Source organism: Danio aesculapii, unplaced genomic scaffold (genome assembly GCF_903798145.1).
Source record: "Danio aesculapii unplaced genomic scaffold, fDanAes4.1, whole genome shotgun sequence".
Classification (NCBI taxonomy): domain Eukaryota; kingdom Metazoa; phylum Chordata; class Actinopteri; order Cypriniformes; family Danionidae; genus Danio; species Danio aesculapii.
This window is the reverse complement of record NW_026613663.1, coordinates 39,014-53,984: the sequence shown is the minus strand read 5'-3', so window position 1 is coordinate 53,984 and position 14,971 is coordinate 39,014. Positions and strand designations below refer to the sequence as shown.

General features: G+C 37.4%; 1 protein-coding gene across 1 annotated transcript in view; it reads right to left on the bottom strand.

Annotated features, from left to right (window-relative positions):
- LOC130220145 (NLR family CARD domain-containing protein 3-like) overlaps positions 1-12,453 on the bottom strand; it is a 28,074-nt gene extending 15,621 nt beyond the window's left edge. Inside the window, exons 1-7 of the mRNA XM_056452528.1 lie at positions 12,406-12,453; positions 11,675-11,725; positions 10,864-10,968; positions 9,861-9,965; positions 9,602-9,686; positions 7,602-7,797; positions 4,602-6,387 (exon numbers count right to left, since the gene is read on the bottom strand). Coding sequence (XP_056308503.1) covers positions 4,602-6,387; positions 7,602-7,797; positions 9,602-9,686; positions 9,861-9,965; positions 10,864-10,968; positions 11,675-11,718 — 2,321 coding nt within the window. The 5' untranslated portion in view covers positions 11,719-11,725; positions 12,406-12,453. The remainder of the gene's footprint in view (positions 1-4,601; positions 6,388-7,601; positions 7,798-9,601; positions 9,687-9,860; positions 9,966-10,863; positions 10,969-11,674; positions 11,726-12,405) is intronic.
- Between the last annotated feature and the right edge of the window lie 2,518 nt (positions 12,454-14,971).

The following is a 14,971-nucleotide window of genomic DNA, read 5'->3' as shown; positions in this document are numbered from 1 at the left end:
CTGGAGGTATGGTCATGAGGAAATAACTCCTCTCCCTCAGTCATCTTTCCATCAGCTTCGCTACTGAAAAGCTCTTTGATTTAAAAGTAAGCTACTTTTAAAATGATTTTCAAATTTGACTTGAAAGTAGCGATGCTACCGCCACGTTACTGAGAAATGTAGTTAAGTACAAGTAGTGATGCTACTGCCCAACACTGCATGGACACCAATAATTCGATTTTAGTGAAGTTTCACAAACTAATTTTGACAGGACCACGTGATATGATTGACTGCAGCTTGCCACCCATCTACATTCACTAGTTAGCTAATCAGATTAATCCCAACTCACTATAAGTAGCCTTGCTAGAACTACTCTCTTATCTTCGTTTTTCGAAGAAACTAACGACAAGTCCGCTCCAGCTCCTCCAAAAGCTACTCACGGACAAACCAACCTCGTTTTATTTTCAACTACAATACCACACCACCATTACCAACATCGTCAATTACAACCAAAACAACAACAACAACAGAGTTCACAGAGATCACAACAGTGCAGCTATGGACAAGAGAGAAAGCTCCGCGCTCCCTGAAACATCAGCCTGGAAGTCGGCCCGAGACTGAGGCTCCAGTAAGAGGCCAAAGGCCTTTCCACTCTAGCCAGAAAACAATGTTTTATGCAATCCCCATCTCCCGTTACTTCAAACCGCCACGTACCTTCTTCAGCATCATCATAGGTCTCTCGTATCCAACAAACGACCCGAAACCCGAAAAGACCTTACGAATCCACGTCTTAACTGACTCCGCCCCCCTAGGACATAACAACTACACGCTCCTGAAACGCACCCTAAACCCTACGTACTACAGCCTGCAAAAACTGCGCCACCCCAGGCCACCATAGAAAGCATTAAAGCAATCTCGGAATCGGACATCCTGCAGCCATCATTACTTTTAAACGTAAATAGTACTAATCTCCCGGACAATAACGCAACTCTTCTAGCCTGCAGCTCCCCAATCCAGTGCAAACTCCAGCCCTCCTCTTCCAGCAATCCTTACCACTCTAAACCCTCTTTAATTCTGTCTTCTTCTAAACCTCCTACATTAACCCAGCTCATAAGAAGAATGATCCACCGGCTACGTACCCGCCCCTCTACTCTGCTATAGACACTATCCCAGCTCTCTCTCCTCTCACTTCTACACACTTGCAACTACTGCGGCGACATGCACGCTGTCAGCCAAGTGCTAAGTGTAATGAAAACAGAAACTACTCGTCAACTTCTGTTAACATTTGACATAAGGTTTTTACTGAATTACATTTGCACCCTGATCTAATTTTTCTAAATTTCTCATTCCAGGTCTGTATAATGGATCCAAGCCCGGTATCTTGGCGCTTCCTTCCTCACCAGCCCTCAACCAACGCTGAACCAGAAATCACAGAGCTATTAATAGAAAAAGAGATCGACAATAAATTCATGTTTGGTCTCCTTTTTCTAGCTCACCGGTCAAGCACATTCACATCAGCCCTACTGAAATGGGCATTAGAACGTTTCTAAAAACGTCTAATAACGGATCTTTCATCTCCTCATAATTCCACCTCTTTCAGCATTATTCATTATGCCTAATGAAGATGCCTTAAAATTGCCACGCCATAAACCAAGCAATCTTTCTAATTAATCTAGTCGGCTGCAACGCTTGGCTCGCAGTCGACATCCCCCCCGCCTTTTAAGTCATTCCATTAAACCCTGATCTCTGGTATCTCCGATTTCTGGCACTAATCAGACATCACAATTCTACTTCGCAGTCTGTCTAACAGTCGGACGCAGTAGTAATCACATTTATGCTTCAGAAAATATTTGCAGGATTCTCGCCAACAACTATGGCGTTCGCACGTAGTTCATCTACTAGATGATTACTAGTATCTCTCCCCTAATATCCTCCAGCCAAAACTTAGCGACAAGTCTTTCTAATATTGGCATTCCCATCACGGAAGAACCTACGGCTGAAGCACATCTATAGAATTCCTGAGCATCAATTTGAATTTGCAGAATTGCAAACATCCATACCTAAATAAATCGACTGAAATTTAGTTCCCTTCTATATTCTTGAAGAAACAAGATCGCGCTAAGCACAAACTGCTGTCTATCTTAGGACATCAAAACTCACACGCGCATTATCCCGCAGGGATGCTTTTTCGTCACTCACCTCCTTCAACTTGCAGCATCAGTCCCCGGATTAGATGAGAATATATCTCTATCCAATCTCGGCCATAACAACTCGGCCTGAAGGGCGTCACGTACCGGAGGCACCACTCAGCACGGCGACGGGGTGCGCACATGACAGGGGATAGTAGGCTAATGCACGCCAGACACACAAATTCATGTTATTTAAACTATTCATATAGCGCTCCGTGGCGCGGCAGAATGCGAACAGTGTCCTGAATTGTGACTGGGCACTGCGGACAGCCACCGACTTGCGGCGCTGGCGCGCGTACCCTGATGGAACATATGTTTAGAATTCTAAATGCATGGCGCAACGCAGTGCATCACCGAACAGCGCTTATGGCGTGCGACCTGCTTTATGCTTTCCTTCCTAAGCACTGGAATTGCTGCCCACTCATTTGTAAGCAATCCAATTTTCATCCCCAGTACACATCATTACACAGACGCCGCCCCCTCTGTAGGCTTAGAGGGATGTTATGAGGGCTGCCGACGCACTACCAACAGACCATATCGCGGAGAAATGAATAGTCCGCCTCCAAGATTCTCATCCACTGTTACAAAGAAGCCGCTGTCCACTGCACTAATAAAGGCGTTATCATTATCATGCTTTAAGGCTGCTTCTCCAATGCTTCATTTGGACTTCAGCTATAAAAAAAAAAAAAACATTCATACATACACATTCAATATTGCCTCCCCCACAAGCCATTCCAAACACTCCTAGCTTACATACACTATAGAAAAACAAGAAGCTTAAGTCCCCCAGCCCCCCCTTTTCCTAGATGACACACACCATCCAGTGACACGTTTGGTTTCAAAAACACATTAAAGCAGTCCTCCACCATTCAGGTTTCACACCAGGATCATACTCCAGTCACTCATTTAGAATAGGAGCTGCCACCACAGCTGCACACAAAGAGCTATCTCAACAACACATACAAACACTAGGAAGGTGGTCTTCCGACGCCTTCAAACCACAGCCACAGCCATCTCAAGGAAGCCCAAAGGACCCTCACCAGCAGACAACTTAAACCCAGCGGCCAAGGGAACGAGCCTAATCCAGGGAGAAGACAAGACCCAACCATCCCGGCTTCCAGAGGGCGGAGGAGCTACTCAGCCACCCAAGGGTGCGGGCACGACCCAGCTACCTAACCGTTCTTTCTTCCTTCTGGCTCCGAGTTGCACTCAGCTTTCTCTCCCTATCCACTCACCTAACTCCAGCAGGAGTCTTAACCTCCCCCTCATTTCTCCCGACTCCTACCGGAGCTGGTCAAAATAGCTCAACCAACCCTGAGCTGTGAAACGAGCACGAGGTACGTCACCGACCCTCCCCGGCCTTAACTTAGCCTAACTTATTTTTCTTATACATTTATTTTCCACATTAATCTTTTATTTTTTTTAATTTATATTTATATATATATATATATATATATATATATATATATATATATATATATATATATATATATATATATATAAATATATATATATAAAAAAAAATAAATAAATATATATATATATATATATATATATATATATATATATATATATATAAATATATAAATATATATATAAATATATATATATATATATATATATATATATATATATATATATATAAATATATATATATAAAAATATATAAATATATATATATATGACTTGATGACTATAATTGAATTATGCGCAACATGAAAGCAACTTATAATTCAAAAAGCAGCTCATGTAAACGCCTTAATCTTATTATTGTCTTAATTAGATTATGGCAAATAATTCCATTACTGATGTCCATGTAAACGTAGTCAGTGTTACCTGATAATAATCAAAATAGATTTGAGTCAAAATAGACAGAATGGGGAAAACAACATCAGTGTGATCATTCCGCTCTTACCAGAAAGGACTTTTAAGGTGCTGTATCATTTTATAGCTGACTTGTGTGCAATTTCCGCTAATAGACAATGTAGTTTACTGGCTTATTTGCTGCTTCTTAAGAGATAGTTCTCCTAAACATTTACTCACCCTTAAGTGGTTCCGAACCTTTATGATCTTTTTATTCTGCTTAATTAGCCATTGACCTACATGGTAGGAAAAACAACTGGTGTGTAAGTCAATGGTTACAGCCTTATTCTACAGGCATCTTCATTTATGTTTAACAGGAGAAACAAAGTTTGAGAAAGGTTTATAACCCCTTGAGGGCGAGTAAAAATTTGTAAATTTATTTTTTGGATAAACTATCCCTTAAACAACCACTGCCAAAACATGAATCTAAACGTTTTTAAAAAACACAAAAATATTAAATAATGAACAATTATTAATGTTTTTTCAGGTGCAGATGATATCACTAATGTGCATGTTCATTAACATGATATACTATATTATTTAATTTGAGAAAGAAGCACTTTGACTTACTGAGCTCTTTTGGAGGATTTGATGACTGCTGATAGTCTGATGAGACACTCGTCTGATCTCTGGAATTTCTGAAGCTCAAACTCCTCCAGCTCCTCCTCTGAGGTCAACAACACAAAGACCAGAGCAGACCACTGGGCAGGTGAAAGGCGAGCAGACGACAGACTTCCTCTACTGAGGTGAGACTGAATCTCTTTCAGCAGAGTTTGATCATTCAGTTCATTCAGACAGTAGAACAGATTGATGGATCTCTCTGGAGACAGATTTCCTTCAAGTTTCTTCTTGATGTATGCAATTATTTTCTTTTTGCTCTGGTCTCTGTCATCCTGCAGTGTCAACAGGCCTCGTAAGAGTTGTCGATTGGACTGGAGTGACAGACCGAGAAGGAAGCGAAGGTAAAGGTCCAGATGTCCATTCTCACTTTCCAGAGCCTTGTCCACAGCAGTCTTCAGCAAATCAATCATGGACACATTTCTGCTTTTTTCTGCTCGTTTCCTGTTGATGTCTAGAAACAGATGTTGATAAAGGGCTGCAATGAACTCTTGAATGCTCAAGTGAAGAAAGCAGTACATGGTACTAAGAATGATTCCTGTCTCCTCCTTAAAGATCTGGGTACACATGCCAGAGTACACCGATGCCTTATAGACATCAATGCCACAGTCTGTCAGATCGCTCTCATAGAAGATCACATTGTTTCTTTCCAGCTGCTGGAAGGCCAGTTTCCCCAGTGAAAGGATAAGGTTCGGATCCCAGGAGACATCTGGTGTGTTTTCTCCATCATACTTTCGTCTGCTTTGCTGGATCTGAAAGCGGAGAAAGTGTGTGTACATCTGTGTCAGAGTCTTGGGAGATTCCTGCAGTGTTTCAGCATTAGCCCTGTGTTTCAGTTTAGTATTTCTGTTCTCCTTCAAAATGTTCTGGAGAACAGTGGCTGAAATCCAGCAGAAGACTGGGATGTGGCACATAATAAAGAGACTCTTTGACTGTTTAATGTGATCAATGATTTCTCTGGCCTGATTCTGATCTGTGAGTCTCTTTCTGAAGTACTCCTCCTTTTGGGCATCATTGAATCCTCGTATCTCTGTCAGCCGGTCGATACAGTCAGTAGGAATCTTACTGGCAGCTGCTGGTCTGCTGGTGATCCAGATGAGAGCAGAAGGAAGCAGATTTCCCTTGATGAGATTCGTCAGGAGAACATCCAGAGAGACTGCTGAAGATACATCACGACACGTCTCATTACCAGCAAAGTTCAGAGGAAGACGACATTCATCCAATCCATCAAGGATGAACAGGACTTTGAATCGTGTGCTTCTTGTAAGGTCCAGTCCTTTAGTCTCTGGGAAAAACTGAGTTATGAGGTCTTTTAAACTTTGTCTTTCTTTCTCCTTTAAGTTCATCTCTCTGAATGGAAGAGGAAATATGAAGCTGATGTCTTGATTTTCTCTTCCTTCAGCCCAATCCAGAACAAACTTTTGCACAGAGACTGATTTCCCGATGCCAGCAACTCCTTTTGTCAGGACAGTTCTGATCTGCTCGTCTTGTTCAGCTGCTTCAAACAAATGTTTGCATTCAACCTGTATCTCTAGAGACTGATGACGTCTGGAAGCAGCTTCAATCTGTCTGATCTCATGTTCAGTGTTGACCTGTTCACTCGCACCCTGAGTGATATAGAGATCTGTGTAGATGTTATTCAGAAGTGTGGAGTCTCCTTGCTGAGCAATTCCTTCAAACACACTTTGATATTTCTTCTTCAGGCTATATTTAAGCTGATTAATGAAGAACAGCTCGCCTAAACACAGGAGCAAAGAAACAGATAGATTTAGTCTTGACTTATTTGTAAGTGACAGTCTGACAGATGGCCATGAGTAGGGCCTGACAAAATTTCCTAGTGGTGTAACGGACCACAAATCTCAGGGTTCAGATCACATTATGGTTTTTTAGTCACAGATTGGACCATTTTTCGGATCAGCCAAAAAGGAGAGGAGACAAATGTCATTTGCTTTCCATTTATCACAGAAACAGCACTGCAGGACACTTTTGGTTTTAACAAACAGAACTAATAAAGTGTAATATTATTAACAATAAAATAAAGAAATAATCAGCTGAATAAAAATAAATAGTAAAATATTCAGTGCTGTGAAAAATTCACTGTTACTGCTACTGTTGCTGATCATGCTGAATGTAGAAATCTAACATTATCATTTGTACAGCCCATATTTATTTGTAGTCTCATTTTCAATAAAATTATTCAGTTATGCACTCATAAATCTTCGTTTCATTGCTAGATGATTTTTTGAAGAGTTTGAGTGGTTGTTGCCTCCTAAAGGTTAAATAATGTAATTGCTGCCTACAACTTTCATTTTTGAGCATATGACTGTGATTTTAATCTTTACCATAAACATCAGTGATTTTATCTGAACTATAAACTGTTCTCCCAGTACTTCTGTGTTATTTGACTGTTTGTAAAGGATTAATAAACATATGCAAATCACCATCATTTATGTAGATCTCTCAGCGATCGTTACAAATTTAATCTGCGGGTCACGTGTCTTCCTAACCATGGGTTGTGATCCATATGAATCATGGATCAACCGTGATCCGTTACACCCCTAGAATTTTCAGTCATTTTTTGCTATTTCTGTGGAGAATTTTGCAAACAATCTGCAAATAACTGTGGAAAGATTTAGGGAATATCATAAATAAAAACTTAATATATAAAATAAAATATGCAACACAAATCCCATTAGAATTACTTAATTGGTAAACAAAGCACAAGACTCTTGTATAACAGATCTACTAAAAGACAGAAAATATGACTTTACAAACTGCACTGTAAATAAATGATGAACATTTTCATATTAGTCAACAATATTACTGAAATTAAATAACTGAATGAATATAAATGTACACACATTTACACAAGTGAATAAATAAACTCAATGATGGGCTAAAACTCTGTGAAAGTCTGCCGATTTCGTGTAGGTCTACCCATGAGTCTCTTACCCTCAAGAGTATCAGCAGCTTGATCTTGCTTCATCTCTCTCAAGAAGAAGAGTGTGAGATCAAGAGCTGCTTCTGTGTTTCTGCTTCTGTTCTCATTAAAGTCCTTTACAAACTCTTGACTGTTTTCTGCTTGTAAGATTTTCTTACATTTCTCCAGTTCATTCTTCAGAAATCTGATCATTTTACTCTCAAGATTCTATGAGTGAAGAAACGAGAACAATATTTAACCAAACGATTCATTCACACACAGTTGTAGATCCACAAACTACTCAAAATACATTATAATACATGATACTATGAGTCTGTTAAATGCTTGATTCTGATTAGCTGATGAACATTCAAAGGTTATTTTCAGATAAACACAGCTAAATTGGATCCAGGCAGGTTTTGAGCACATTACACTAAAAGGGGGGGGGGTCGCACACCGGACGCGCAATGCAGCACACACATGACAGCTGGAAGTATCACACACCAGACACACACATTCACATGTTATTAAAAATGAAATTTCACAGCTACAAAAGACAAAAATAAACACAACACAGTCTTTGGATAAGAGGTTTAAGAGACTAGTCCTACACACAGGAGCTGTTTGAGAACAAATACCTGACAAATGTCTGAAACACATCTGAACGGCTGTGGAAACCAGAGTCTAATAAACATCTAAACAAAGACATCTCTGCTAAACTTGGACTGTCAGTGAAAATCTAATAGACGTCTAAGATTAGCCCTAATCTAGACTAGTCATCAAATACACATGAATGAACACATATGTCAAAAGTTTTGCTAATTTAGTGTCTTTGTTGCTATATTTAGCGGCTTTGCAGACTTTTCCAGTAACAAGATGTCAAAAAAGTGACAAATCTTTTCTTTTCTGGAGTCACTGGAGATTTTGGAGACTCTGATGTGTCTGTACTGTACCATTTCTGCTCTTCTCAATAAGCAGGGATTTCAGCCATTTCAGAGCACCAACTGCAAATTATTTAGCACCTTTATTTCAAAACAACTTCTGAACCAAAGTCTTGAGAGTGTGAGGTGTTTCCCTGGTACAGTCAGATCTCTGCTTCTGTTTCAAATTTGATCAGTTTAATATTTGGCAGCAGTTATTGAACTTGTGTGTTTATCATGTCAGAGAGATTACTGTACACAACATAGGTTTGGGAGGAGGCAGATTTTTCATCATGGCTAATCAATCCTTGTCACATGGCTATATAACCAGCAGCCATTACACAGCTGACAATTTTAACAGATGCAGATATGCAAATTTATGCATACGTCACCTACTGACACCTAGAACATTCAAACGAAACTAGAAGTTCTTGTAAAATTAGTAAAACTGACAGGAAGTCGTTTCTCTTTCTGTGTCTTCTGTCATCATGACTGGTAAACATGTCAGAGAAAACAGCTGAATCTTTAGGAGCGAACTCATCTCTTGTGCACATGGTAATGCTTACAGGGGCATAATATTGGACGCTCAGTGGATTTATTGACAAAGTAGTCATGCTTGAATTTAAAATATTCAATAAGCGTGATATTTCAAGATTTTACATCGTCAACAAAATTATTTTGAAAATATCGCTAATATTTGATGTATCGCCGAACCCTACTCATGACTAATGTACATCCGTGATTATATATCATGTATAATATTACATCTCATTATTTACAATAATATTCCCTCAACTGTCACCATTTTATAGCATAGTTCTGTATAGCTCAAAACAAGCTGCTGCATGAATAAATTAGATTGTAATAGTGAATCCCTGCAGATAATGTGATATGAAATCAATTTCGCCAGGTTGAAAATTAAGTCACGATCACAAGAAAGAAAAAATATTTTAATGCATGGCCCTCCATAGCTTAAGACAGATAATATGGGCTCTTTAAGACAGGTCAAGCGGTTTACAAGATTCAGTTCTCTACAGTCTTGTGAACAAATATTTCTGTGTTTCAGGGAGTTATTTCAGTGACTTTAATTAATCAAAATTAGTTTTTCCCACCTGAAAGATTGACTGGAGATTGTCTGTGAAGCTCTTGTGTCTCCTGTGAGTCTCGTCTCCTGAATCTGCTAACTCATATTCAACACTGTTAACAGATAAAGCTATTGTAATTATATATTTAGAGGCAAACAGAGACAGATATTCATTCATTCATTCGCCTTTGGCTTAGTCCCTTATTTATCAGGCATCACCACAGTGGAATGACAATAACATGTTTAAAATAGTCCATGTGTGATTAAAAATGTAAAAAACTAAATACCTTTGGGCAGATGATGGTGTTTTCTCTCTGACGTTTGGTGGATCATCTTTAGACCAGTCACTCTTGAGAGACACAGATCTGGACACACATGATGCTGATCTCACACTGAAGACACAAACACACCAGAGGAAAAGGAGCTTCACAACCTGCTGCAGTCTCTCTTATGAACAGTAGAGGGCACAGGGTTTTATCTTCCTGGACTTCATTTCCCATCAGCCCCTGTGCTCCTGATTGTCTCTTTGTAACACAATTAGCTCATAGGGAATTATAAATGATAAATTATCTGTTAGTGCTATATCTTTATTCTTCACTTGTATTGCCTCTTCCTAAACCAACTGAATGTGTGTTAGATTAGTTCAAGTGTTCAGTGGAGTTAATGAAGCATTACTTGTGTCACACTTCAAATTGCTCACTATTTGCTCATAAATGGAGTCCCTGATCTTGCAGAATACTCTAGCTTCTAATGTATTGTAAGGTTGTGTTCATTTTTTTGATGTCTAAAAATAATAACTCATACAGCTCTGTTTTATTTTATTTCTGTCTACAGTTTAACAAGCAAAAACTGAGGTTTTGATGTGATTTGTCATTACATTTATATCAGCCTATATTAAACAGGTCTAATAATAGTTGGAAATGTGGCTCACAGGGGTTTGGTGTAAGATCACTTTCATTAGGCAATATTGAAAAGTAATCATTAAAATCTTTAAAAAGGTAATAATAATAGTTTTATAATCTCAAATATTAATGTGGCTGAATTTGCAGGATATGATTTTTTTTTTATTTATTAGATGCTGAACATCTATCCTCATGACTCGTAACTTTATATGACAAAGAGGATATTTTACTACAAGAGTTTATTCAGATGCAGTATTTAAAGTTACAAGCTGTAGATAAATGTTTAATGGTCAAATATCTGTCCTTATCAGGAGTATGGATGAATTTAAGAAAATTATATAACACCTTTCTTGTGTTTCTTACATTTTTTGCTTTAAAGTTATAATACCTGATGGCAGATGATGGGGTTTTCTCTCTGAAGTTTGGTGGATCATCTTTAGACCAGTCACTCTTCAGAGACACAGAGCTAGACACACATGATGCTGATCTCACACTGAAGACACAAACACACCAGAGGATTAAAACACACCTGAAGAAGAAATGTCAGTCTCTTTTAAAAAGGTTTGTGTAGTTTCATTCAGCTCAAACTAATAGTTGACTGAAGGTCTGTCTGATAATTCTGCTACACAGGAATCATGGGTAAACAGACGAGTGATGTGCTGCTTTCTCATTCTGCACAATCTCAGCTTCACTGAAAACACATTTGACTCTAAAACTTGTTGTGTAACCTCTTGAGTAAAAACTTACTATAGAAACCAGATGAGGAGATATAGAATACAAAATATTATTTTGTATCTATAGAAATTAATATAATCTCAGAGTCTGAGAGACAAAAATATTTTATAATTCCCTTCACTGAACTATACACTGTAAGTTTAACATGTACATGTGTGTTAATTTTAGTTGATTTTCATTTTCTCTTCTCTATAAGCACCAGCTGAAACTGTTCTGTGGTCAGCTTTAACTCTGATGTTGTACAGGACTTTAAACAGCACACATGACACATATTCAGCTGTGGTAAATATGACACCAGACCAAGCTGTCTGTAATCTAGACTGGTCTAAACACATTTCCTGAAGTTAAACTGAAGTTTTGTCCATCATTTGATCAGGCAATAGCAACACAAATAAGTGCATTGTTGTTGGTCTTTGTCCTTCAGAGAAAGTGTTGAAATAATGGTGTAAAAACAGAGTCAATACCTGTGTTTTTCTGAGAGAGAGTCCTTTACTCGCTCCTCTGCCATACTGCAGCTAAAACACCAATGCAGACATTAGCAGAGCTTTCAGGAAACAATCATATATGTATATGTATATATATATATATATATATATATATATAATATATATATATATGTATATGTATATATATATATATATATATATATATATATATATATATATATATATATATATATATATGACACCCCAGCTATTTCACATTTGATTTAAGATAAATGCATGTTATATAGAGTTTATCAAGATAAGTTCAGGTTTAGCCAACTGTTGATTGAGTTAGTATTAAAATGTCTTCTCTATTAAAGAGGCTATTTGGTTAGTTAATGAGTGACTCTGACGGTTAAAGGTTAAATGCAGTTTGGTTTATGGATCGTCAGCTTGTTGTTTTTCAGCAGCTTTTCTTCCTGTTCAGCTGAAAGGTCTGCTTTAACTTTACTTTTGATTTGGTGACTCTGAATGTTTAGAGTTATATTTAATGCTGAATTATTGGAAACTGTTGAGTCAGTCTGATATAGAAGAGAACAAACACTTTAAAGGGATTAAAAAATAAAGCTTTTAGACAGTGTTTAAATGACCGTGTTAAATCTGTGTTTGAGGATTTGATCTTCAGGATCAGACATTTAAATCACACTCCCACATTTAAAATCCCTTCATAATCTCCACAAATAAGCGTAATGTAGAAGAATTAAACTCACATGCAGAAGTACAGACGCTCTTGTGCAGCAGGAACACAATCTGAGCTCTTTGACCCTTTCACTTCACTAAAACACACATGTGTGATCTACAGGTATATCCTGAAATATTATTGGCTCCACTGAGTGACACTGACATGAATATTCATGAGATTCTTCTGTCTGTGGGCGTGTCCTGAAGACAACACATAAACCACTGGAGCTGAAGGTATCTGTGCAGCTTCTCTGAGCACGAGTGTGTTGAAGGAAGATTTATTTGATTTATTTTATATTATTATTATCTATATGATGCTGTTCAATAATATCCAATAAGTGTGTTTATACAATAGAATAGTCAGTACCAAAGGCAAAACTGGAACTAATGAACAAAATAACTTAAGATCACAGTGAAGAAAAACAGCAAACACAAATGAATAATGTTTAAACAGAGGAAAAATCAAGAAAACCATAAAACAGTATTGCATTTAGTTAAAATGGTGTAGTTTGTCATTTATTCATTGTTTGCAACACATAATTTAAATTTACATGTTTTATCTTTCTATTTCTGAAGGTGTTTTCAAACTTATTTTAATCAATATATATGTTTGTCTATATTCACTGTTAGAAATATTTATATATACATTCACTATATAATATAAATATACAGTTAAATAATTATTCAAATTTTTTTCTTCTTGTTGAAATATTTCCCAAATGATGTTTAACAGATTCAGGAAATTTTCACAGTATGTCTAATAATATTTTTTCTTCTGGAGAAAGTCTTATTTGTTTTATTTTGGCTAGAATAAAAGCAGTTTTTAATTTTTTAAACACCATTTTAAGGTCATTATTAGCCCCTTTAAGCTATATTTTTTCTCAATAATCTACAGGACAAACCATTGTTATACAGTAACTTGCCTAATTACCCTAACCTGCCTAGTTAACCTAATTAACCTAGTTAAGCCTTTAAATGTCACTTTAAGCTGTATAGAAGTGTCTTGAAGAATATCTAGTAAAATATTATTTACTGTCATCATGGCAAAGATAAAATAAATCAGTTATTAGAAATGAGTTATTAAAACTATTATGATTAGAAATGTGCTGAAAAAATCGTCGCTCAAACAGAAATTGGGGGAAAAATAACCAAGCGGTCTAATAATTCAGGGGGGCTAATAATTCTCACTTCAACTGTATATATATATATATATATATATATATATATATATATATATATATATATATATATATATATATATATATATATATTTTTTTTTTTTTTTTTTTTTTAAGGCAGTGTATTTATTAATGCTGTGCATTGTATATATACAGTAGTCAACATTTGAAATGATTCAAAAAGCTTTTCCAAATTGTCCTAAGACAAGAATAGGACTGCTTTAATTAAATGTTTTGATTATACAATGATCACACATTTACAATACAGATGTTTAATACTACTGTTTTTGTCATCATTTCTCAAAATTCTGGATAAAAAGTCAATAAAAATATCAATAATTTACTCAGAAACTGGAAGACGGGGTTGACGTGTCTTGGTTGTGAAAAATGATTTATTATTATCAGTAAAAAATCTAACTTAGCAGCTTTTATTCATTTATTTATTTGTTCTTTTATTATAAGTTTAAAGGGAAATAGCATAAGGGAATACATAGTTACACACAAACCATTATAAAAGGGAATTTTCAAATTAAATACAGATAACTTAAATGTCTTAAATGACTGAAATCAGGGAATCATTAAAACCTTTAGATCGGTGGAAAAGAGTTCACAGATTCAGGATCAGTTAGCATACATTGTGTTCTGTGAATGTGATTGTCACGGATTGGCCAGGCTCTTCCACCAGCATCACGCAACGAGCATCATCACCTGAGTTCTAATCACACACAGCTGCACCCAATCACTCCAACTCACTATAAAAGCACACACCTCCCTTCACTCATTGTCCGGTCTCGTTCCTACGAAGCGGACTCATAGAGAGTACCTCCTGGTATTCACTCTCATTTAGACTCATCTCCTGTACTTACCTAATCTCTGTTTCCTTCCAGTTTGTCCAGCGTTCCCGGTGTCCTGTCAGAGTTGTGTGTTTCGTCAGTCTGTCTTCCTCTCAAGCCCTCTGGTGTGTGCATTCGGTCTCCCTCAGTGTCTGTCAGCCATCCTGCTCCAAAGAAGGACTATCAGACCAATCCAAACTCCATTCACTTACTATTGTTATCCTTGTGTGGCTCTGCTGTCACAATAAACATCACTCTTCGTTTACTTACCTTGTTTGTCCATCTGCTTCCCTAACAGAAGACCGGACCATAATACAGTAAACAGCATGAGCACTCACGATCCCAGTCAGGAGTTGGTGGACTCGCTGAAGAGAGTCCTACTACCATCTGCACCATTTCCCGAAGCACCATCAGCACCGAGCACTTCTTCACTGTCCACCCACTCATCCAGTCCCATGGCTCGACCAGCGCCCTACTCTGGCGGGGCGGAGGAGTGCAATGGATTTCTGTTACAATGTTCTCTTGTATTCACAATGCAACCTGATTTATATCCTACAGATCTCCCTTTTCTCTAGTTTGGCTCT